The 27,260-nt window shown below is 38.7% G+C and overlaps 1 protein-coding gene across 3 annotated transcripts in view; it reads right to left on the bottom strand.

The window, feature by feature from the left end:
* CEP170B (centrosomal protein 170B) overlaps window positions 1-27,260 on the bottom strand; it is a 105,799-nt gene that overhangs the window by 58,424 nt on the left and 20,115 nt on the right. For all 3 annotated transcript variants that reach the window (XM_074213239.1, XM_074213241.1, XM_074213240.1), the window contains 2 exons: window positions 7,937-8,026; window positions 6,892-6,970 (listed from right to left, as the gene is read on the bottom strand). In XM_074213239.1, coding sequence (XP_074069340.1) covers window positions 6,892-6,970; window positions 7,937-8,026 — 169 coding nt within the window. The remainder of the gene's footprint in view (window positions 1-6,891; window positions 6,971-7,936; window positions 8,027-27,260) is intronic.

Raw genomic sequence — 27,260 nt, 5'->3', positions numbered from 1 at the left:
AAAAAAGCCCCAGCCACAATACAGTACAGTCCAGTACAGCCCAACCCAGCCCAGCCCAGCCCAGCCCAGGGATCACCTGGAACAGCTTCAAGGGGCAATGAGAGAACTCTGCTACACCAGAATGAGTGTGGAATGAGGAGCACTGGCTGCAGAACCTGCAGCAAGAATCAGGAGAAACCAGCCTGAACTTCCAGGGCACAGCCCACAGATGGTAAGGGGATCAGGGGAGACTGCAGAAATCTCTCTGCTCTCCCTGAGGCAGGACTCTGCTGTTTACCCACACTCAAATCCAGCTTGCAGTTTAGTCTTCCATACTAAGATAGCAGGGATCCTCCTCACAGCTCCAGGGCAGAGGTGAGTGTCTCTGGTCATCTACATATCAAAGCATAGGCAAGAGAGCATAAGACCTTGGAGGTATAAAGGTCCCAGTGGGGTGTCCCCAAAAAAACCTCAAAGTCTTGAAAGTGCTGTAAATTAATCTTGGACTGAGGAAATGAGTAAACAACAGAAAAAAGAAGAATCTGACCAAAGAAAATTACTTTAGACCCATGGAAGATCAAAACACATACTCAGATGATGACAAAATCAAAGCTTTTATATCCAAAACCTCTAAGAGAAATAGAAAATGGGCTCAGACTATGGATGAACTCAAAAACAACTTTGAAAAGCAATTAAGGGAGGTAGAGGAAAAATTGGGAGGAAAATGAGAGTGATGCAGAAAAATGAAAACCAAATCAGCAGCTTGGTGAGAGAAAAAGGGAAAAATACTAAAGAAAATAATGTGTTAAAAACCAGTTTAGGCCAAATGGAAAAAGCAAAACACAAGGCAAATGAGGAGAAGAATGCCTTAAAAAGCAGAACTGACCAGCTGGAAAAGGAGATTAAAAAGGCTCTCTGAAGAAAATAACTCCTTCAAATGCGGAATGGAACTAAAGGAAACTAATGACTTTGCAAGAAATCAGGAAGAAATAAAACTCTTACAAAAAAGACAAAAATTAGAAGAAAATGTGGAAAAAATTGGAAAAATAACCAACCTTGAAAACAGATCCAGAAGAAATTATTTAAAAATTATTGGACTACCTGAAAGTCATGATCAAGAAAAGAGCCTAGACTTCATTTTTCAAGAAATAATATAGAAAAATTGTCCTGAGAACCTAGAAGCAAAGGGTAAAATAGAAATTAAGGGAATTCACTGGTCACCTCCTGAAAGAGATCCCAAAAGAAAAACTTCCAGGAATACTATAGCCAAATTCCAAAACTCCCAAGTCAAAGAGAAAATTCTAAAAGCTGCCAGAAACAAACAATTCAACTACCATGGCTCTACAGTCAGGATTACACAGGAACCGGCAGCATCTACATTAAGGGCTCGTAGGGATTGGAATATGATATTCCAGAAGGCAAAAGATCTTGGTTTCCAACTGAGAATCAACTACCCAGCAAAACTGAGCATCTTCTTTCAGGGAAAAAGATGGACTTTCAATGAAACAGGGGACTTTCCTATTGAAACAATCAGAGCTGAACAGAAAGTTTGATCTTCAAGTACAGGACTCTGGTGAACCATAGAGGGAGTGGAAGAAAAGGACTAACTATGAGGAACTTAATGATATTGAACTGTTTGTATTCCTGAATGGGAAGAAAATATTAATAACTCATATGAACTTTCTCACTTGCTTGTTAGAAGAAGCATATATAGACAGGACATAGGAAGGAGCAGAATATATAATGGTATAATATAGTAAAAAGATGGAGTCAGGGGCAGCTAGGTGACACAGTGGATAGAACACTGACTCTGGAGTCAGGAGTACCTGAGTTCAAATCCAGCCTCAAACATTAAATAATTACCTAGCTGTGTGGCCTTGGGCAAGTCATTTAACCCCATTGCCTAGCAAAAACCTAAAAAAAATGATGGAGTCAATGGGTGATAAAGGGAAGTACTGGGAGGAAGAGAAAGGAGAGGAAGAAGGAGCTAAGAAATTTCACATAAGAGTCAAGAAAAAGCTTTTTTTCCTATGGAGTGGAATAGGGAAAGACAAGGGGCAATGAGTGAGCCTTCATTCTCATCAGAAATGGCTCTGAGAATAAATAGCATACACACTTAATAGGGTATAGAAATCTATCTTACCTAGAGAAAAATGAGAAGAAAGGGACGGGATAAGGGGGAATGGGGGGAGGGAAGGGGGAATAGGTGATAGAAGAGAGGGAAGATCGTGGGAGAGGGTACTCAGATACAACACACTTTTGGACAGGGCCAGGATGAAAGGAGAGAGAGAATAGAATAAATGAGAGTAGGGAGGAATAGAGTGGAGGGAAATACAGCTAGTAATAGCAACTGTGGGAAAAATATTGAAGCAACTTCTCTGGTGGACTTATGATCAAGAAGACAACTCACCCCAGAGACAGAGCCATTGGAATCTGAACATAGACTGAAGTACATTTTTTTCTCTCTCTCACTATTCTTGAAGTTTCTCATCTTCTTGGGGGGGGGGGGGTTATGTTTACTCTTATAACAAAATTATTGTAATAATATAAAATAAACCAAAATCATACTTGGAAAAAAAGAATAATCATGGAGGGAGAACATTTAAGGCATGGGGAATCACCTGACAAAATTTTTTAACAGTTGATAACATCCTACACTTAAAAACTTCCAGGTAAGGCAGAGGGGCCTTACCTCCTGAGGTGGCTCATTTTACTTGTGGGCTGTTATAATCATTATGAATTTTTCCCTTATACCGAACCCAAATAGTCTTCACCAAATTTTCTATTCCTTTCATTGCTCCAGTTTTCCTTCCTGGGGCCAAACAGAACAAAGCTAATTCTTCTTCATTATTTTTCTTCAAATACTGAAAGACACAAAAACACACATGGTTCCTTCAACTCATGTTTATATTGCATAGTCTCTATTCTAATATTCAGGACATTGTCCTTTAAACACAAATGAAACTTGATAAGATTCTTCCTAAAACATGGCCCCAGAACTGAATATTCTATTCCAATGATTTGGATAAAGGGCAGCAATTTTACCACTTTTCTTAAGTTATCTGTTATGCCTTTCTTATAGTGTCAAGGAAAGAATCAGCTTTTTTTGCATATAATATGTTGTCAACTCATTTACTTTCCATTAAAAGATCTTCTTCATCACAAACTTGCCTAATTACTCCTTTCTCAAACTGAACTTGTAAAATTGATCAAGTCCAAGTGAAGGACTTTATATTTATCTCTATTATATTTCATCTTCCTCCACCACATCCTCCTCTGCTGCCTCATCATGTCATGAAGGTGATGCCAAGTTCTCAGAGGCTATGCCAGCAGGGTATATGATGTGTCAGATTCTACCAGATTGAAAAGGCTCTGAATATATTTCAGGTGAAAAGGTGACTTTTTTATCCAAAACCAGACTTGCTAAGTCTGAAGAAGTTCCTCACAAAGAAGTTAGCCTCCAGTTGATGAATTGTCTGACAATAGTAATTCATTAAACAAAGAAAAATACAAAAATATAATAATAGCTAACTATGTGCCAGACACCTAAGTCCTTTATAATTTATTATCTCATTTTATCTTCCCAACAACCTTGGGAGGTGGGTGCTATTATTATCTTCATTTTAGAGATGAAAAAATTGAGGCAAAACAGAGTTCAAGTGACTTGCCCCAGTCCTCAGTTCTGTGTGGTCCGCTTCTGCAAAGGTAAAGAAAAAAAAAAGGCAAAAGGTGCTAAGAATCACAGTTTTTAAACTGCCTATAAAAATAACTATTGTTGGTCCTCTAAATGTGAGATTTTTATCCAACCACTAATAAACTGAATACGACCAGAAGACTCAAATTACTTCAACATCAGTAATCTCAGAAACAAAACAAAATAAAACTAAAGTAAGAAGGAAGTTTAAGCTACCGGGAATGATGACTAACAGGTTTTCCTTGAAAAGGAAAACAAACGAATTGACCAAGTAGGTTCTGCTATCTGTCCAAAATCAAGAATCAGTCTCCTGAGACATTTGGTTAGCTTGTCTAACTGTGCTCATGATGAATATAAGCAAAAAGACCACCAATAAAGACAGCTAAAACTAAGGTGCCAACAACTGTTGTAGAGGATGAAAAGGTACAGAAATTCTTTAAACAATATGATGTGCTTCTCCACATTAAGTCCCCATATGTTTTGATATTCAATGATTTCAATGTGGTAGGTGAAACAATAGAGAAAAGTGAATAGTGTGTTGGAAAATATGGTTCAGATAGATCTGAAAAATGAGGTCAAAAGTTTATGGATGAGGGTGGCTAGGTGGCACAGTGGATAAGAGCACCGGCCCTGGAGTCAGGAGTATCTGAGTTCCAATCCGGCCTCAGACATTTAATAATTACCTAGCTGTACCACTTAACCCCATTGCCTTGCAAAAAAAAAAAACACCAAAAAAAAAACAACAAACTAAAACAAAAGTTTATGGATGATCTAGAAAGGGGTTAGAAGCAGCAAAGGTCATTCCCCTCCCAATTAATTATATGTTGCTGTTCAGTCTTTTCAGTCATGTCCAACTCTGCATGATCTCATTTGGAATTGTCTTGGCAAAGAAACTAGAGTTTTTGCCATTTTCTTTTCCATTCATTTTACAGATGAGGAAGCTGAGGCAAAGGCTTAAGCCTGATGTCAATACCTAGTAAGTGTCTGAGGCCAGATGGGAAGATGAGTCTTCCTGACTCCAGAACTGGCATTCTATCCACTGCATCATCTACCTGCCCTGATTATATATGTTGGAGGGTAGGAAACAACTGATTTCTGAGAAATAGAATAGTGTGTAATAGATAGATTACTGGGAAAAACTCAGGTTCAAATCCTGCCTCAGAGATTTATTAAATGTGTAACCCTAGACAATTTACTGAACCTCTCTGCATCTCAGTCTCCTCATCTGAAAAATTATCTCTAAGGTCTCCTCCAATTCTAAATCTATGATCTTATGGTATGATTTGTTCACAAGAATGATTCTAATCCATAGCCCTCTATGATAATCATGTCAGACAATTGACTAGTTAAATCAAAAGTCAAAGTCAACATCAAATTGGAAGAAAGGATAAAGGCAAGGAGATGCTGAATATAAATGTGACAATTTCAACCTAATCTATTCAAAACAAGCCACGGATGCTGGGAAAAAACAATACCAAATGAAAAAAAAGACAAAAGTATCACCTCTAATCACCACTGTTTTCTTCAAAAGTTTTAAATATTTTATAGTAATCTCCAGAATAAGTAGATCTACAGAGCCCAGATACCACTTCATCTCCTTGCCTAGCAGGTTATGGAAATTAAAGACACCATAAGTTTAAAACATAAATTCATTTGCAAAACAACACAGGACTGAGGAAGGTGATGACCACTCTCACCTCTTGAAGCTTTGTTTGAAATATGACTACTCCACATCATTCCACAAGCATGCTTAGCTGAAATCAGTAGAACAGAAAGATAGAAAGGGAATCAATTTACCAATGTTTCTAAATATTATCTATTTTCATCATGAATGACAGAGGGAACTGTCAACCACACTTACCATTTGTTAGTGTTGCTGTTCAGTCATATCCAACTCTTCATGACCCTATGGTCCTTCTTTCCTCCACTGCCTCTCAATCTCTCCTATTCATGTTCATGGCTACCATGACACTATCTATCCATCTCATCCTCTGCCATTCCCTTTTCCTTTTACCTTCAATCTTTCCCACAAACATCATAGACAGGAGTTTGCCTAGAAGAGGTCCATCATCTCTACCACCCACTATTACCAATTGCTGACCAGCTGCCACTGATAGACAAGTAAGTCTGAGGGAAGTTTTCCTATCTGCTACCCTCCAATCTCCCCAAATTTTCCCCACTCATACCAGCCATGCTTCTAGCCTGACTTACTTTTCTCTGTCCTCCATTGCTTAGTATAGTGTTTTTCCCATCATAAGAACATAATGAGTGCTTATTCATTCATTTATTCATTCATTCAACATCTATGAGGTAACATTGACAAGATTCATAAAGAATGAAGATGCTACCATTTGCACCTGCTGGAGAGACCACATCAGTGAGGACCTCAGATCCACTGAAGGAAACATTTCACTTTATTAAGTCTGATCCATTATTTTGGCTCCTGAATATCACCAACATGTGAACTATCTTTTTAAGCCTCACATCTACATCCCTGCATTCCCCCTACCCAAGGCCTCAGCTTGCTCTTCCTCTGTTACCCTTCCAGATGAGAAGCTCTCTGAAGGCAAGGTCTGAGCCTCCTTCTATGCCTCTGCCACATCAGGAGCAACCCTGTCTCTCCCACAAAGTAACTGCCAAACACAAGAATGAGCAAGAATAAGGAAACATTGATTAAATGTTTACACCAACTATTTACATAAATAATGGGCATCAAGAGAGGGAAGGATGGGAAAAAATTCTAGTTGTCATCCTAATGAAGCCAAAATATCACTCCTGCTAAATGACAGAAAATAAAATAGATAACAACAACCTCACACAGTGGTGATCCTCTTTAGCCTTCATTTGTCAGTTTCTAGTCCCAGGGATGTATAGACTAGGCTTCCTATAACTTCCCCACCTGGTCCCCCTAAGGAACCAATGGTCAATGAAAGATGTTTATTCAGAGATGAGGAGCCCAGAATTAGGTCTTCTTTCTCTGCATAAGTATGAACACATGATCTTGACCTCATTATCACTTCCATCTAACTACCTGAATGAGCTAGGAGCACACTATCCAACTGCTACATGGGTGAATATCATCTGACAGACTTCACAGTGCAACATGTTGGGTCTTTCTCTGCAAAACCAGAAAAAGTCTGGCTCTCAGAGAAGTGAGAGACAGAAAGAAACGGGGGGGGGGAACTCCAGGAAGAGCCAGACCACAAAAAAAAGGATATCATAGCCAAAGCGGATAACATCATTGAGTTTCAGAGTGACATATTTCTGATCAGGGATGCGCACGTCATTTACAAATGTCTGTGTGGAGAAAGGAGATATGAAATTAGCCCTCTATTACCCAAAAAAGGATGATCCTGAGTAGAGAGATATTCAGTTGTAGGTAGGTAATGCTTCTCAAGACCCTGTGAAACTTTCTCTCTGCCCCCCTTCTCCCCAATTTCCTAGAATAAACACATGTTAAAACTGATTGGCAGAGCCCAGGCACATGGCAAGCATGATAAATCATCTGAATAATGAGTATCAGAGGCCCCATTCAAGAGAGGAGAAAACTGAGGTTCAAAGACAGGAAGTGACTTGTCCAAGGATACACAGGTTTAAAATTATTCAGGCAGTATTCAAACCTGGGTCTCTTCTAAATTCCAAGGTCAGAACTCTTTCCACTACATCACGACAGACTGGCCCTAGAATTCTCTTGGGAAATTCCTTATAAAGAATGTGAGCCTATTGCCAAAACTTTATACAGTAACACTCCAGGCTCTCCAAAAACCTTGGGGCATGAGCCACTGTGAAAATTTCCCAAGTATCTGAAGGTTAATCCTTCTGAGCAACAAGACTTTTAAAAAATTATTTTAAATTATCCAAATGGAAAACTTTAAAAATATATCATACAAGTCCCTGACAACCTTAAGAAAGGACAGTGCATATAATTGGAAAAATAAAATAATAGACTCAAAGAAAAAAAGGACACTGGACAGGATTTAACTTTTTCCTTATTGGCATGGGGTTATCAATATAAATTTAAAGCAACTACTATCTGGAAAGTCACTTCCTCTCTCTGGGTCTTGGAGTTCTCAGAAGTAAAAAATGGCAGCAAAGAAACATTATGATGAAGGGTACTTAGTTACTATAAAGCACTATAGAAATATTAGCTCAGAAAGGGATCTCATGATGCTTTCAGCAGTTAGGACTACAAGGAATGTGAAGCAAGAGAGGTAACAGACTTCAATCCTCAAGGAAGCTAGAGACTTCCTGAGGTCAACTCACCCCATTTAAACTGCCAAGATCCTTCACCCAGTGCTCATCCTTATCCTGGTTATAGTTGATGACTGCATGCTGCTTATCCACGCTTCGAGACTGAGGAAGAAGGGAAGGAGAGAGAGAAAGAACCATTTATTCCCCTAGGTAGAACCTTCCCCTTCTGCTTCCCAACCTTCCTGCACTGGCTGAGTAGCTCTGTCTTTCATCTTTGGAAATTGCTCTTCCCAGGACATTACACTTGGGAAGAATTTCTCAATTTATAGTGGAAGAAATTGAAGTTCAGAAAGGACAAATGATTTACTCAACATCACACATTAAATTGGTAAAAGAAACAAAACTAGGATCTATGTCTTCTACCTCCAAATAGGACTCTTTCCATATCTATTAAGGAATTCTTTCCCCCACTGCAAAAATCATTCCTGTTATTTCACTGGCACAGTGAATTCCTAAGAGGAAACTCCATCTCCATGACACGAAACCACTGGTGATACAGTGGATGGTGTTGAGCTTGGATTCAGGAAGATGGCAGCCTCAGACACCTATAATCTATGTGACTCTGGCCAAGTCTCTTAACTTCTCTCAGCCTTAATTTCCTCATCTGTAAAATTGGAATAATGACAGTTCCTACCATAAATGATTGTTACAGGGATCAAATGAGCTAATATTTGCAAAAAACAGTACAAAATTTAAAGTGTTCTATAAATTCTGGCTACTATGACCTATTCAGATCATCAAATGCCCTGTAATGCAAGATCTTGGAGATTTGCCTGGGATGCTGAAAGGATAACTGACTTCTCCAGGGTCACACAGCTAGCATGTATCATAAATAGACTTGAACTCAGGCCATTTTGATTGCAAAACTGGCTCTCTGTTCTCTACTCACTATATCATAGACACATATGTGGCTGCTTAAGTTGGGATTACACCAATATTTGCTTCAAAGCTCCCAAGTCTGTGACCCATTGCCTGGTTAACCTCAAAGAATTTACAATAGGCCTAAACCTAAAGGAGATGGTGGGTGGGGTTTTTCCTATAAATTCCTATAGAAGAAAAAATGCCACTCCTGCTAAGGGAGGCTTTAAAATCTTCAGCAGAAACTGTGTTCTGCTCACTGCTGCCAACCTGGTCACACCCAAACCCACCTATTTCCTAGCCTTATCCTCGAACCCTAAATCAGAATCAGTTCAAGATATATTACCAGGCAGATTGCAAAGGGACCCTAAATGCAGACCTAGTGAGGAGCCTTGAGATTTGAGCCAAGGGAAAGAATTTCAGGACCGTGAACAACCATGATGGTATAGTTTCCTGACCCAGAGCCAGCATTTTAGCCAATAAACCACTTACCTATCCCCATAGCACAGATGCTATTATTCCCAATTTATAGCTGAAAAAAGTGAGACTCAGAGGCTAAATGACTTGTCCTACAGCTAGTAAGTACCCAAAGCAGAAATATGAACCAATCAATAAACATTTTTAAAGTGCTTGCTATGGACCAAGCACTGTGCAGTTGTTTGCCTCTCAGTCCCTGACTCAGTCTTCCTCTGTACCCTGCCCTCATCTTGAAGACTTTCACATACACTTTTACCTCACCATCTCCTATAACTATTCTATCTCTGTGATCCAAAACTCAAATTCCTCACTCTGATGACTGTCTTCTATCTGTCCATCTCTCTCCACCAACACTTCCTAAGTCAATGATTCTGCATTGCAACTTTCAGTCAATTCCACCCCTCCCAATACACTTCATCTGACTCTGACCTCACTTACCTCCCTTAACAATTCAGATTCTATGATCAACCAAGCCCATCATACAATCTCCTCTACTCTCAAAGCCTTGTCCTCTTGTCCTATCAGTAGTCAGACCTTGCTGAGTACAATGGGTTACCTCCACCACCCACCTTCTCTGCTCCTGCTCTACAAATTTAGAATGATGTCTGGAAAAAGTCATATAACTTTGCTGACTGGGTTCACTGGATATTAATATTTATAATCTAATCTCAAATGGCAATCTTCATTCTTCCTTGATGATTCTGTTATATGGATGTTCCAAATTTCTTTTCAAGCTTCCTAAATTCCCCCTTCCTTCTTAGCAGAGAGCCTACCACCTTCTTGATTGAGAAAGTAGAAGGGTCTGGTAGATAGTGTTGGTCTTAAGGTCAGGATGATGTGAGTATGAATCCTGCTTCAGATACTTAATAGCTGCATGATCCTAGGCAAGTCACTATCAGCCTCAGTTTCCTTTTCCATAAAATGGGAATAATTATAAAACTAAGCTCTCATAATTTGATTGTGAGAATCAAAATATGTAAGTAAATATATTGTGTAGATACATGTCTGTGTATGTATCTGTGTTGTGGATATATATGTATGTGTGTGTGTTTGTGTGTGTGTGTGTGTGTGTGTGTGTGTGTGTGTAAAACACCCAATTAACCCTGATTATCTCACATCTAGGACCATTTCTAGTCACCCTGATTCATATCTAACCACTGGACCCAGATAACTCTAGAGGAGAAAGTGAGACTGGTGACTTATCACAATATCCCCTTCACTAAAAATCCAATTCACATAATCATCATGGCATCACCTCCCGGATGTCATGGTCCTCTTCAAGAATGAAGAATGAATATCATCATCATAATTTGTGGGCTTTGTAAATGTTAACTATTTTGATGAGAGGAGGAGAATGAAGTTCTTCCCCTATCCCCTATTATTCAGAATCCTTTTCCCCCTTATTTTTATCTTATTTTATACCTCAGAACATCTTCCCTGTCTTTCCACATTTTCTCTAGTATCACAAGAAGGGGATCCTTCCACTTATCAGTCCCACTCATATTCTTGTATTCTTGATTCCATTCCTTCCAGGCTATCCTTTGTAGATAAGAAAGTGACTATTAGAGCTTTCCTTTTCTCCTAGCTCCTTCTCCAGTGCCCAAACTATAAACACAGCCCAGTCACTGCTGTCCTTAAAAATTTCTACTTGACTCTATCAGCTTCATCCGCTCAAGCTATCTTCATATCTCTTCTCTTGCCCACAGCATAACTCCTAGGAAAAAAGCCATCTAGGGATAGCTAGGTGGCACAGTGGATAGAGTACTGGCCCTGGAGTCAACAGGACCTGAGTTCAAATTTGGCTTCAGTCACAAATACTTACTTAGCACCTTGGGCAACTCACTTAACCTCAATGCCATTCAAAAACAACAAATAAAAGTCATCTATATTTACTGCTTACATTTCTTTACATCCTACTCATTTCTCAATTCCTTGTAATTCTTGCTTCCAACTCTTGCCTGAAATTACTCTATTCAAAGTCAGTGATGATTCTCAATCACTAGATCCAGTGATTTTTTCCTAATCCTTATCCTCCTTGACCTCTCTGAAGTTTTCAACATCGTTGACCAGCCCTTCTTCCCCATGGTTTTTGGCCCCAGCCCTCAGTGACCAATCAATGGGCCATGAAATGTATATATTATCTCTTCAGGCAACATGGTACCATGGAGAAAACAGTAACCATAATAGGATCAAAATTTAAGTTCTGAATTCTGTCACTTATCACCCATGTGACCTTTGATAAGTCGCTAACTCCTCTCTGTGACTCAGTTTTCTCCATCTGTAAAAAAGAGGGAATTGGTCTAGTTGGCCTCTAAGATGTCTTCTAGGCCTAAATCTGTGATCTCATGAGATTACTGGTCCCCTTAACTCCACTTATGTGATCCTTTTAAGGCTCCCATCCCCTGTCCCTTTGCCAAAGTTTCTTAACTGTACTTCCTTTTTCCAGTTTCTTCCTTTTCCAATTTAGCCTCCAAAGACCTATTAAAATACACTCCCTAAAGAACAACTCTGATGATAGCAGCGGTTCTGTTCAACCTTTGATGACTCCTTCCATGGGAGAGAAGGGAATAAGCATTTATTTGGCACCTATTATGTGCTAGTAATTCTACTCAGCACTCTTTGACAAACAATCCTTGATGTGATCCTCACAACAAAACTGTAGAGTGGGTGCAATTTTTGTCCTCATTTTACAGTTGAAGAAATGGAGGCAAACAGATGGAAGAGGAGGTGAGAGAACTTTGTCTAGGGTCACACAGTGTGACTAAAGCTGTATAAACTACAAATTCATAATTTGGCAGTTAAATCTCTTTACAATCTAGCCCCAGATTTACTGAACATACCTTACCTTCCAATACTCTCTACTACTCTACAGCAAAAGGTGCTACCTAATTTTCCTTGTACTGATGCTCTCTCTTCTCCTTCAACTCCCAGAATTCCCAGCTTCATTTGTACCTTCCCTTGAGCACCACCTCCTCCCAGAAATTTTTGCTGATCTCCAGAGCTAATAATACTCTCTCTTCCCTCAAATTATCAAATATGTTTATGTGTGTTTGTTTACATGTAATTCATTATGTTGAAGTTGTGTACTCCCCCCACCCCCGTACAACCTGAGCTCAGAAAGGATGGGGACTGGGTTTGTTTGGTTTTCTTTTTCCCTTTCTTTATAACCACATAGTTTGGTATAGCATCTAGCTCTTGGTAAGCTCTTAATAAATGCTAATTGATTTATTATACTCTCATAGTGGAATGCAAGTTCCTTGAAAGCAGGAATTGTTTTTCTCTCTTTGAATCCATAGTGCCTAATAGAATGATTTCTTAGAAAGTGGGGGAGAGGTAGAAGAAAGAAGAGAACAAGAATTGATTAAGTATCAGATACTATGTAAAACACTTTATAAATTTTGTCTCATTTGATTCTCACAACAAACCTGGGAGGAAAGTGTCATTATTGTCTCCATTTTATAGTTGAAGAAACTGAGGCAGACAGATTAAATGATTTGCACAGAATCACAAATCTGAGGCTAGATTTGAACTCAGGACCTGACTAGTCAGGGCCTGTCCACTGTATTCTATACACTGTTCCACCTAGCTAGTTCAAGGGCAAGGAGAAAGAGAAGCAGAGGCTAAACTGTAATTTCATTAACAGGAGGAAATCTCAGTGAAAAAAACTCCCACAACTAACTCAGATTAGCAACTGCTCTGCACCTTAGAGAACCAGAGTTGGCTGGGTCACTAAGAGCCCTCAAATGATTCTTCTAGAGTCAAATGGCCAGAGGCTTTCCTGACTTTGAGGCAGGTCCTCTATCTTTATCAACCACAAGACCAAGTTTGCATCATGACAAGACATCTTATTTTTTTGGATCCAACCTGTGGTTAACTCAGTAAAATTCTGTTAACATTAATTGGCTTAATTGGGTTTCATCAAGGGACCCCAATACAGCTCATCTATTCTTCTGTATGTAATGGAGACTCCTGGTAAATTGAATTCAATCAAGATTACATTCGTTTACTTGGTTGCCATGTCAACACTGTTGACTCATATTGAGCAATTCATTCAAGGTCTTTATTATATAAACTGTCTTCTCCAACTAGGGCTTGGGTTTCCTCACCCAGGGAACAGGTAAAATTAAACAATGGTTATCCTCTTAAGGGCAGGGCCTTTTAATTTTAAAAGACATGGCTGGCTTGTTGGTGCTAGCCACCCTCTTCTAATTCTGTTTGTTTTGACTAGTCATCAAAGGAATCTGCCTTCTCTGAAAAGGCCAGTAAGAGGAAGAAGCCAGAAACTTGTTAATAACCTCCCAGAACTCTGAGAGGTTAAAGATTTGTTTGTGGTCACAAAGGCAGAAACTTAATTAGGATTCAAACCCCATCCTCTGACCTCAAATCTCAAGCTTTTTCCTCACTGCATCAGTTTTGTTCTGTTCTGAATTCATGTCTCTGAGGTTCTTGGTATTCCAAAATAATTTTTAATCTCACAATAACCCATGAAAATCTACCTGTATTTGAAATTTCTGAGTTTTTACCCATGGTGTGATTTGTGAGCTCACATAACTCATCCCTGATAAGAAAGGCTGCTTATCACACCACAGTGTAAAGGGCCACATTGTAAATGTCCAACAAACATTCATGCCTTGGGAACAATTGTGTAAAATAATCTGTTTGCACATCTTGTTACTAATGTAACAACTAATCCATTTATACTCTACAGCTGATGAGCAAGTCCAGAATGTTGAGAACATAGGCAACATAAGATATGAAGAGCATGAACTTGTTAATAGTCAAGAGATCTAGGTTTGAATTCTGGCTCTTCCATTTCCACATTATATAACCTTGTAGTCACTTTCCTCTCTTAGACCTTAATCTCAAGTTCATCTGTATAATGGGGGTGATAATACTTCTACTACTATCTGTTGGAACTGTAGAGAACCTTTAAGTGCTATATATAGAGATGGAGTTATGTAATAGGATTTGATGCTGGAAGGGGTCAGAAGGATCATCTAGTTCAACCAACTTATAGATGAGAAACCTGTGACCTGTGAAGCTAACGGATGTGCCAGATAGCAGTCAGGATTCAAACTCAGAATGCAAATACAAGGCTTTCTACTCCACTACAATCAGGGACCCAATGGAGGCCAATCAGGAGATGAAAGGAAGTCCCAGGCTCCAAGTCCAGCTCTTTCCCACAAAATTAGGATATGTAGTTCAGGCATCTTGAGCTTTCCATAGCCTTGAAAATCCAGCTCCAAACTCATCTTCCCCTGAAGACTTTCTTGACCACTACTGGCACCAGTCCTCTGAATTCTTATTATCACTTTGGCCACTCATCTTTCATCTGTAATCTACATTGAATTTTTTGTCTTTTCTTGTGTAGATTTCCCGAATCCCACTGGATTACAAGCCCCTGAGACCAGGAATGGGATTTGCTCTCCCTCTCATCTCCTGTCGAGCTCCACAAAGAGCTCCTGACAATTCTATCTTCAGAACATCTGTAGTTCACACCCTTTTTACTCCTCTGATATCATCATCACCTCAGTTCAGGGTCTATTACCTCACTCTTAAGACTATTATAATAGCTTGCTCTTTGGTCTTCAGGTCTCAAGTCTCTCTGAGCTCCAGTCCATGCCCCATTTAGCAGTCAAAACAATCTTCCTAAAGTACAGGTTTGACTATATCATCCTACTATTACAATAAATTCCAGAGCTTCCATATTATCATCAGGTCCAGATATAAAATTTTCTTTAGTTTTTCAAGCTCTTTATAACTTGGCCCTTTCTTACCTTTCCAGTCTTCTTACTCACCTGCACATATTCTAAGATCCTGTGATACCAGCTTCCTTGCTGTTCCTCCCTCAAGGTACTATCTCCTGACTCTGCCATCCCCCATTCCTGGAATATTCTCTTTCCTCATCTCCACCTCTCAGCTTCCCTGCTTCCTTCAAATTCCAGCTAAAATCTCACCTTTTGCAAGGAGTCTTTCCTGGATCCCTCAATTCCCCAGGAATTATCTCCAACTTATTCTCTCTATATTTTGTACATAGTTTGTACAAAGTTTTATTGATTATTGCCTTCCCTTAAAAAAAGCTCCTTAAAAAAACAGGAAATGGATTTTGGAGTTGTTTTGTTTTATTTTTCCCTTACTTGGTATCCTCAGGACATAACACAGTATGCAAGTAGTATACACTTAATAAATGCTTATCAAACTAATGAAACAATGTAACAGTTCTCTGAAGAAATAAATCTGGAAGTCTCAGGAAGAACTGAGTCCCAGATCTAAATGATCAGGTTCATGTGATGGATGATGCTAAATCTTTGCAGTTCTCTCAATGTTTAAAAAAAAATGAACTTAAACAAGGGCAGTATCTGTACCAAAGATATTTCCTTTCAATACTTTTCAAAGGTCAAGGACAATTGCCCTGTACCAATTAGTAAGTTAGTTACCAAACATACCATCAAGCACTTTCTGTTTCCTGGTCCCTCAGATGGAACTTCCCTTTTCCTCAGGGTTTAGAATACAAAATCCTTTTTCCATGACAGGTTTCTGAAAAGCAATTGTCCCTCCCTTCATACTTCTAGTAAGATACCTCTCCTTTGAATTGAAATATCAAACCCAAAGAGACTCATTAATGACTCACTGTCAACTTCAACAGACAATGTCATTCAACATTCTTATCAGTGATTTCAGTAAAAGCATAGTGCCATGCTTATCAAGTTTCTAGATAGCATGATGTTGGGTCCTGAATACATGTCCTGTAAAGGATTATGATTTCCACATGGGAAATAAAGCAGAAGTACTGACCTGGAGGAGGTATTGACTTTTTGCTTTTTGTGTTGTTGTGTTGTGTCTTTCCCTCATTATAGGAGGGTAGAAGCAGATACCAGCTAAATTTGCACAATTATTTTCAAGATATAGCTCTGAAATACACAGAGGAAATGCAGTATTTCTTATTGAACAGTCACAGGGTTTATTTACCCTCTAATTTCCCAGAGTGGGAGTATCTCACAGTAAGGAACCACCATTTCTAGAGGTATCATCAAAAGTACCACCATAGGGGTGGCTAGGTGGTGCAGTGGATAAAGCACCAGCCCTGGAGTCAGGAGTACCTGGGTTCAAATCTGGTCTCAGACACTTAATAATTACCTAGCTGTGTGGCCTTGGGCAAGCCACTTAACCCTATTTGCCTAGCAAAAAACCTAAAAAAAAAAAAGTACCACCAGTAGGGCAGCTAGGTGGCACAGTGGATGAGGGCCTCAGTTCAGATCAAACCCTTAATAATTACCTAGCTGTGTGACTTTGTGCAAATCACATAACCCCACTGCCTTAAATAAATAAATTTTTTTAAAGTATCACCAGAAACAGGAAGGCTATTCCATCTCACCTTTCTCTACACTGCCCATAGACCATTAAAACAAACTCCTTATGCTCCATCTACATAAAAGTAGTCACTCTTTGCACCATTTCTTTCTCATGCAGCCTTAATCACTGAATGGGCACATTGCCTGTCAAACTGAGACCTATTAAAGAGCCTGACTCAAAAAGCCAAGGTTCCCACTGCATCCAGAGCCATCTCCAGTCTTCCTGTTCTATACCTGGACCCAGGTAGTTCCAGAGGAGAAAGAGGTGACTTTGCATAACACCTTCTCACTCAAATCCAAATCACTTACATATCATGGTATCAATTCTCTGATGCATGGTCTTCAAGAAAGAAGAACCAACATCAATGACAAGATTATTCCCATTGTTCTGGGTTGAGTTTGACTCTAGCTAAACCTTTCACAATTTAAGCAAAGAAACAAAATAAAGCACCAGCCCTGGAGTCAGGAGTACCTGGGTTCAAATCCAGTCTCAGACACTTAAATAATTACCTAACTGTGTGGCCTTGGGCAAGCCACTTAACCCTATTTGCCTTGCAAAAACCTTAAAAAAAAAAAAAGAAAGAAAATGAGACATCCAAGATCTTTCAATAACTAACAAAGAGATTTACTTAGCCATGGCTTGGAGGATAGGCACTGATTCAGTAGATTCAGTTGAAGCTTTTTTTCTTGTGTTATCCATATTAGTCAACCAGGAAAAAACTTCTGAAACACTCCCCTCCCATCCCCCAAACTTAAATCCTCATAGTTGTTTTATATTTAGGCAATGAAGAAGTGACATCAGCAATATGAGCCTTTATTCCTCTGAGTCAACCAAGCCTTCAGGAATGTTTCAATATCTTTTAAGGACACACTAAGTCTAACCTGCATGGGTGGAGGGATTGAGATGTTGCTTCTACTACAACTGTTTATATCTTATTAGACTTGACTCTTATTCTAGTCCATCAATATCTTTTAGGATCTAGAGATTATTCTTTACAATATCATACTATCTAGAAATGTGATATGTATGCCACCTATGCTTTTACCCAAGTCATTGATAACAATGTTAAACCACATAAGGCCATGTACAGGTACTCCATCAGTGGCCTCCCTCCAAGTTGACAGTGAGTCCTTAATAATTCCTCTTTCAGTCTAATCCTTCAACTATTCCCAAGTCTCCTAGAGAAACTCTCATTTAGCCAACACCTCCATTTTGGCCAAAAAAAATACATGAAAGACTTTGTCATAGACTTCCTAAAACATAGGTATATAATTTCTCCCACATTTTCCTGGTAACTGATGCAGTGCCCTGTCAACAACAACAAAAAAAGGAAATGAAGTCATATTAGCTCTTAATGATGATTGGTTCCTTTTCTAAATTTCATAAAATCTCTTTAATATATTATAGAATTGTTTCAGAAATTAAAATCAAGATTACTGGTTAACTTTATTTTACTTTTTTGAAAATTCAAACTTTGTCCATTTCTTCAACAGCTCTTCCATTCTTCATGACTTTACCAGCAGTGTCTTTGTCCATTTCTTCAACAGCTCTTCCATTCTTCATGACTTTACCAGCAGTCTCTTGTAATCACACTTGCCAGTTTATTCATTTTTTCAATAAGTTGTAGTTTATGTGCTTGTCAACTAAGTTGCTGAAAGCTTACTTACAATTTTCTTTCTCATGAGCTTCAACTGTCAGACATTTTTTAAAATTCAGCTGAGTAGGTCTGCCTACTCTGATATTTACCAGTCAACCATGCCTCTATCCCAAACAGCAGTCTTTTTTTATCTGTGATCTTCCTCTTGCCTTCAGTAAAGCTCTCATCATTCATAGACAATATCTTCTTAACCAGCTGTTTGCTTCCAAAACATTAATTACTCTTCTAAAACCCCTGATTCAGCTAGCAACAAATATTAAAGTAGCACTTGAATCCTTAAACTCTTCAATTTTTTGCTCAGAATTTCATCAATCCTTCATCATTCTACAGTCTGTTTGGTGTTATTGTTTAGGCTCAAATACATCACCAAAAGTGGGTGGCACATCTGTATCCAAAGAGGGAATTATGGAGTTTGACTAAAGATCAAAGACTATTTTAAAAAAAGGTATCTTATTATGTAATTTTGCAATCTCTTATATTTTATTTTTTCCTTACTCTCTCAACACATTCAATTTTGATCAATTTATAGTATGGAAACAATGTAAAGACTATCAGACTGCCTTCTTGTGAGGTGGGGGAAGGGAAGCAAGATTGGGGGAAAATTTGTAAAATTAAAAAAAAAAGTGGGTGGCATTTGTCCAATTTGTCAAGTCTTGGGAGACTGTCATAGTCTAGATATACATGGCCTGGGAAGACAAAATTCCCTGATATTAGCATCAGGTAAACAAACAGTTGCATCAGTATGCTTAGCAGACAGCCAGTTACCAACTATCACTACTCATCTCTTACCATCTCCTAATGTGATGATAGGAAAATTCATAGCAAGAGAATAGGATAATAGATCATGATATCGAGAAATGAAAAGGACCTCATAGGGAATCCATTCTAACCCCTTGTAAAATATGAAGAAACTAAAGCCTAGAGGAATGAAATTATTTTGTTATGGTCATTCAGCAGGTATTTAAAGCTAGAATTGGTTTTCTGGATAAAAACCCAAGACACTTCCATTACATAAAGGATGCACATGGAGCACTAGAAGCAGGGTTAGCCTCAGGAATGAGTAGAGCCACCCCTGCCTCAGAGACTGAAAGAAAAGACAAGAGAATGGGTGATATTGTAGAAAGAATTCGAAGCGTAGGGCAAGGGAGATTAAGGGAGTTTGTGGTAGATACTCTGTTTTCTCAGTAATGCAGATGTTTGCTGTGAAAGAGAAAGATGGGGCAAATAAAGGGGGTTTGAAGAGAATGTGTGGAATGGCTCTTACAGGAAGCATTCTCAAGAATTGAACAAGAAAATAAACATTTCCATGCAGGAGTGAGAGCCCAATTGAGATTGTATACCATGAATCTGTAGTAGATCTGGTCAACAATGGCACAAGACTTTTCCCCAGTAACATTTAAATAGCTAAGGAGTCTGAGAAAAGAAAACGGATGTCGGAGAATGATCCTGGGTTGAGACAGAACAGGAGAAATATCAGTTAATCAGAATATACTACTGACTGAGAGGGAAAAACATTGCTGGATTGGAAGAAAGGAGGAATGGGGTGTCAGCTGAAGTGATGAAAGGGTCCTTTAGCTTCAGACAACCTATTTTCTTTGCTAGTAGGTTTCACAGTCCTTACTGGATGAGTCACTTAGTCTCTGTTTCAATCAATTAATAAATATTTATTAAGCACAATGATGTAATAGATAATCTCTGCCTTCAAGGAGTTTAATGGAGCGATGCAAACAAATAAACATAAAGCTAATTATATATAGAATAAATAGGAAATAATTAACAGAGAGAAGGCATTGAAATTAAGAGGACATCGGGAAAACTTTTGATAAAAGATGGGATTTTACTTGAGACTTAAAGAAAGCCAGGGAGGTCAATAGTCAGAGAGGAAGAGAGAGTTTCCTAGGGGAACTATCATTTAGCTATCCATTTTGGCCAAAAGAATGGCATGAAAGACTTTGTCATAGGCTTCCTAAAACATAGGTATGGGGGACAGCCAGAGAGAATATTTGGAGCAGAGAGAGAGATGACGTGTCTGAAAAGTCAGAAGGCCATTGTCACTGAATCAAAGAATATGTCTTGGGTAGTAAGGTATAAAAAAATTGTGGAGGCAGGCAAGGGTTATGTTATAAAGGCTATGAATGCCCAATTGAGTATTTTTTATTAAATCCTGAAGGCAATAGGAAGCCAGGATTTTAGGAAAATCATTTTAGTGGCTGAAGGAAGGATGAATTGGAGTAGGGAGAGAAACATTATCAGACTATTGCAATAATCAAAATGTGAGGTGTCACAGGTCTGCATGAGAGTGATAAAGGAGAGAGGGATGTATCCGAGAGATGTTACAAAGGTGAAATCAACAGGCCTTGGTAACAGCTTGGAGCGGGTGAGAGAAAGTAAAGAATTTAAGATGGTTCCTAGACTTAGCCTGAGGAAATGAAAGAATGTTATGGTCATCTACAGTAATAGGGAAGATAGGAGGCAGGGAAGGTTTAGAAGTTAAGATTTTAAGATGTCACAGTCTCCACTTATAAAAATGGAGATAATAACAACACCTATCTCCCTGGGTTGTTATGAGTATCAAATGAGGTAATATTTGTAAAATGCCATAGTGCCTGGCAAACGATAGGGGCCTAATAGATACTTATTCTTTACTTCTCCATGTCACAGTTTTTCACTCTCCAACCTCCTGACAATAAGTCAAAGTTCCCTAACACCTCCTCAGTTCCCCTTTCTTCTTTGTTTTTTTACCTTCTATTATTTCAAAGTAGAATTGAGTCTCCCCAATAAGTGGGAGAGTAGAGAAGCATTCCTGCAATCCTTTTGACTTCTCCTCCAGTAGAGAGATCAACCTGCCCTTGGATACACAACAACTCCTTGTCAGAAACATAAATAGATCATACTTTCTACAGCTCACTGTAAATCTATTTGCTTTCTGTAATTGCTAGAAGTGAAATTATCTCAGTTCTGGATCCTCCTCATTCCCTTCCCAAAGGAACTTTGGACTTTGCCCTTGGGACATGGGGTTCTAAAAGGCAAACTTTGACCTTATCTTGCTCCAAAGCAGACATCTGTGTCACTTCCAGGCTCTTTCCACACAAATCTTTGCATGATACCCCCATCCATTTCTAGCTCCCCTCTATATGTTGTTCTCCCCATTACATTCTAAGTTATTTGAGGGGAATAATTATCCGGCTTGCTTTTTTTGTATACTCAGGGCTAAACACAGTAAATTCAATCATTTTTGATGGTCAAAATAAGAACTGACCTTGAGAAATAATTGCTATTATAAGATCAAATTTTAAACTAAAAGAAAATGACAAGAGAAAATCCTTTCTCTAGTAGTGAAGAAGTTTATTATATGAAGGCCCAAACCACTACAACAAAACTCCAAAACAACCCAAAGTCCCTTGACAAATTCACCTCCTCCAAGAACCAAATAAATCTCATCAGATAATTTCTCATTCTCTAGATAAATCCACATAGATCTAATCATTTCAATGGTGTCTCCCTTCTCAAAAACAAGAGCTTTCTAATTTTGTGTGTTCTTTAAATTTCTTAACCCCATAAGTCCTCATCTTTCAGAAACCTCTACCCCCTTAAATTTCAATTTCCCTTAAAGACAATACCATCACCTCATATCCATGTACAGCCTTGTTTTCTCACAGGACTTTTTCAAAATCCCCTAGTAGAGGGGCAGCTAGGTGGAACAGTGGATAGAGCACTGGCCCTGGAGTCAAGAGGACCTGAGTTCAAATTCTGCCTCAGACACTTAATACTTGCCTAGCTGCGTGATCTTGGGCAAGTCACTTAACCCCACTGCCTTGAAAAACCAAAAAAAAAAAAGTCCCCTGGTAGACCAGCTGAAATTGGATAAATAGGCAATATAGTATGGTGGAAAGAACTTAGATCAGTGAGCCTAAAGACCTAAGGAGTCTAAAGACCTAAAAATTAATCACTAGTTCCATTTCTACTCACAAATGTTATGTCCTTAGACAAGTCATTTAACTTTCTGAGGCTTCAGTTATCTCCTCTGTGAAAAAGGGTGTTGAAATAGATTATTTGTCAGTTTTAAATCCTATAATCCAAAAATCTAACAGTATCCTTCTTACCCCCCCCCACATTCCCCATCAAACAGATAACTGTTATATATATACAGGACCCTGTTCTGGGCTATGCAGCAGGGGAATCAGAGATAAATAAAACCCAGCAGCTGCCCTTTTAGAGTTCATAGCCTAAGAAAGATTACCTTACCCCATCTAATCATCATTATCTTATAAATCCCAATATGGGCAATTTGTTTTGACCAACCCTCCCCACTGTGCATAATTCTAACTTCAACTTCTACTTCTATCACACAGGATCCTGCCTTTCCCTGCCAACAATTCTCTCTACTAAACCTTTCACACTCTGTATTTCTAACCACCTCCTTCAGGAAGGCTTTCCTGGTTTAACCCCCATCTCAGTCTGGTAATTGTAAATCATATCCTCCCACCTAACATATACCTATGCACATGTTTGAACACCAGAGCTATACTACCTCCAAGGTCTTGAACTTTGAAATTCTCTCTGACCACAACTTCCTATTCTTTGATCACTTCTCATCATAGGACCATAGATGCAGAGTTGGAAGAGAACAAGACTAATCCCTTCCATTTTACAATTGAGGAAACTGAATTCAAGAGAGCTTCCTAGCCAAGGTTAACTGACATCAAATGACAAAGCTAGGATTTAAACATAGTTTCTATGATTCCAAATCCAATATTCATTCCAATGTCCTTTGCTATCTCTTTTGCTCCCTTACAGTAAACCTACTGCTTACTCTTATAAAGCCCTGGACTTAGAATCATGAAGACTTACTTCCTGAGTTCAAATTTATTCTCTTACTAGCCCTTAATCTTGTTTGCTCAGTTGCCTCATTTATAAAATGAGCTGGAGAAGTAAATGACCAGTAGCTTCACCAAAAAAAAAAAAATCCAAATGGGATCATGAAGAGACAGACATGACTGAAAATAATTAAACAACAATAACATATATATGCATAGTATGTATGATATGTATATGTACCTGTGTGTGCATATTATATATAAATATAAATATATATATATATATATATATATATATATATATAATTATATACAAAATATTTAACCTCTATTGAAGTCCTTACTCAAGGTCATGTAGGTTAGTATGCATCAAAGGACCAATCTGATCTCAAGTCTCTCATGCCAAAATCCAGACTCTTTTCCACTGTATGTCAATATATTCCATAAGTATCTGTACTTCTATGAACACTTACATTCATACATCTCTATATGCCCATGTATGTGTGTAAGTATATATTGTGCCCACCACAGCATACACATGAACCTAAATTTCTGAAGGCTCATCTAGGACATAAACAAAATCTGGCAGGTCCAACCCAGCTGGACAGGCCTCTAGATCTATGTGACTGTGGTTCAAGTATGAAGTGACTCCTCACCAGGCTAGGTTACTCTTTGGATGACAGGTTAATCACAGCACATCTCAAAGTCCCCCTCTCCAGTGATAGAAAATAAAAACTGTTGTTGGAAAAAGTATCCACACCAACTGTATCAGACGAAGAATACACATATAGGTAGATGTTAACATACAAACACACAGAGAGGCAAACAGAGACAGCAGTATATGTACATAAAAGTACAGCATATACTAAACTATAAAAGAAAAGAATCCCAGCTTTGCAGTCAGAGGTCTTGTGACTCTTAAAAGTCCCATATTGATGTGTACCATCCGTATGACCTAGGGTGAATCATTTGACCTGCTGGAGCTTCGGGTTTCTCATCTGCAAAATGAAGGAGCTGGACTAGGTGACTTCTGAGACCCTTCCAGTTATAAATCTAATAATCTATATAGATTTTATATATTATATATGTATATATACATATATGGTAGGCACTGTATATATACACTATATATATGTATGTGTTTGATGTTTGTTGGCATGTTTCCTCTGTATTTTATATCTTATATGTTCTGGTTCTCTTGCTACACTAGGTACTTATCTAATGGCTGCTAGGCGACTCAGAAGATGGATTGCTGGGACTGCAGTCAAGAAGACATGAGTTCAAATTCAGCCACAGACACTTACTTGCTGTATGACCCTAGGCAAGTCATTTAAACACATCTTCCCTAGTCATCTGTAAAATGAAGCTATCTACCAAGGTTGTTTTAAGAATCAAACAAAATGAGGCAGCTAAGTGGTGCAGTGGATAGAGCACCAGCCCTGGAGTCAGGAGTACCTGAGTTCAAATCTGGCCTCAGACACTTAATAATTACCTAGCTGTGTGGCCTTGGGCAAACCACTTAACCCCATTGCCTTGCAAAAAAAAAAAAAGAATCAAATGAAATATTAGTAAAGCACTTTGCAAACTTCTTAAAGCCCTATATCATCATCATCACTATTATTGCTATTATTATTATGGCAGAATATTGACTCTGTCTCAGATTAGGAATTTTCTAAGGTAGGAAAATATTATCTCCCCTTCTGTATTCTCCTAGAAGTTAAGGAAAGAAAATTTTTTAAATCAACTTAGCCTAGGTAGAGATTCTGTCTACAAAGAGCTCAATCCAGGAAGTTTTCCATCTAACTACTCTATTTAAAAGGGATTTGGCAATACACAGAAAAACAAACATATTGGATATCCCTAAGGCTTTGTATGGGTGTCAGTCCCTCTTCACATGTACGTCTAAGAGGTTGGTATGAGTATGAGTAGGGTAAGGAGGGATTGAATAGAAAAGGGAAGGAGAGAGGAAGGGAAAAAGAGAATGGAGAGTTAGAGTGAGGGTATTCATCTGAAGGTCAAAGGTAACTACAGAGAAAACTAAAGTTAAATTAGAGAAAAATGAAGTCAAGGATTCCTAATATTCTCTTCCAACATACCTTATTTGTCATTAGTTCTGCCCTGTCCTTCATAGAGTCTCTTTGCCCAGAAGGGCAGGAGACAAAACAAACAGGATATTTCCACAATCAACAAAGACACCTTAAGTTCTGGGACAACCAAAATTGCCTCACTATCCAGTCATTGGCAACCCTGACAAGATTTTTTAGGTCCAACCACTGCCACACTAAGAACAAACCAATCAAAACCGAGTCAGGAGAATACATGGCCGATAGCCAAAGAATTCTGGTTCACATGTCCTTCTTATTCATAGGAAGTAAACCCATAAAGAGGATGTAAAGGAACCTAGAAACAATAAAATGAAGTAGATAAAACACTGAATTTGAAGTTTCTAAGACAGGTGTAAATTACCTTGGACGTATATATATATATATATATATATATATATATATATATATATATATATAGTCTTTTCAAACCTTAAAGCTCTATCTATGTGTGAGCTATTATTATTGTGGTTGCTACTGTTCTATGAGAACAGATGGTCTCCATGAGTTTCTTCTAATTCTGAGGCTCTGTGATTATGCTGTAATTGTCTGTAGAAATCTTGTGGACACAGGAAACAGTCTGTTGTGAACACCCACCCATCCCCATTCTCCTTGGAAGGAAGATGCAGTTCAAGAACATCATCATCACACCTAAGCCTCATGGAGACTAAGAATATTCACAGAACCACCAACTCTAACTGTGTTGGCCAAAATGTGAGCAGGCCTTTGTTTAACCTAAAAAAGATCATTTATCTCCTCAAAAATATCCCCTACAAGAGGCCAGTCCACCCGTGCCTGAAGACACCCAGTGGTGGTCAGATCATACACCTCCTAAAACAACCCATTGCAGGGTTGGATAACTCCAAGTAGACCTTTTCCTTACAGGGAGCTGAAATCTTTCTCTCAGTAATTTGTCCCACGCAGAATTCTAATCCCTCTTCTGAGAGGGTCTTTTAAAACCCTGAAAAAGACAATCATGATTCTTCATGTCTTCTTCAAGATCAATCAACCCCATTCCTCCCATGAGTCCTTCTATGTTTTGTTTTCCCTTTCCACACAGTCTAGTGTCTCAATAATCTTTCTAATCCACGATTTCCAGAACTTAAAAACAATATTCCAGATGTGACCTGATAGGAGATTTCTTCTCTTCCCCAACCCTCTCACCCCAGGTCACTCTACTTCAGGTAAATGTGTTCATGAGGCAGTTAGGTATCACAGTGGATAATACTGGGCCTGCAGTCAAGAAGACTTGAGTTCAAACTCAGATTCAGATACTAACTAGCAGACAGACCCCAGGCAAGTCATTTAACCTCTGCCTGCTTCAGTTTCCTCAAATGCAAAATGAGGATAATCACAGATCAAATGAGATAATTTGTAAAGCACATTTTACCCAAGCCTGAAAGAAAACAGGTACTTAAAAATGAGTGCTCTCTTCCTTGCCCCACCCCAAACACTTTCTAGGACTATAAGTTGCAAAGAAGGTGCCAACCTGATTGACAGAGGAAGTGTCTTCACCCAGAAGTTCCCTATATGACTGAAATCATAGGTCCTGTCTCTATTGTTCTTTAAACCCTCACATCTTTTTTGTGTGAACTGTTGTTAGCTCTAACCACTTAGTTGGGAGTACAACTAGAATCTCTCTAAAATTGGTTTTCCTTGATTAGATTCTAAAATTTTATTTCATTTACAATTGGTAACACCCTGCCCTCAAGGAGCTTACAGTCTAAAGAGGGAGACAACATACAAATAACTAGATAGAAACAAGCTACAGGGGCATAGCAGAAGGAAACAATAGAGGGGAGACATTGAATTAAGGGGGTTTGGCACAAACTTCTAGTAGGAGGTGAGATTTTAGCTGAGCCTTAAAGAAAGTTGGGAGGCAGAGATGAGGAACAAAAGTATTTCAGGCAGGGGACACACCAGAGAAAATGTCCAGAGTCAGAAGATGGCATACTGGTTGTGAGCAAGAAACAAATAGAAAGGAAGTCAGTGTCACTGAATCATCCAGTTCATTTGGGAGAGAGGGAGGGAATAAAGTGTAAGAAGACAAAAAAGGAAGTAGGGGCTAGGCT

Source organism: Macrotis lagotis, chromosome 1, assembly GCF_037893015.1.
Source record: "Macrotis lagotis isolate mMagLag1 chromosome 1, bilby.v1.9.chrom.fasta, whole genome shotgun sequence".
NCBI classification, from domain to species: Eukaryota; Metazoa; Chordata; class Mammalia; order Peramelemorphia; family Peramelidae; genus Macrotis; species Macrotis lagotis.
The sequence above is the reverse complement of the archived record's forward strand: the minus strand, read 5'-3'. Positions and strand labels throughout refer to the sequence as shown.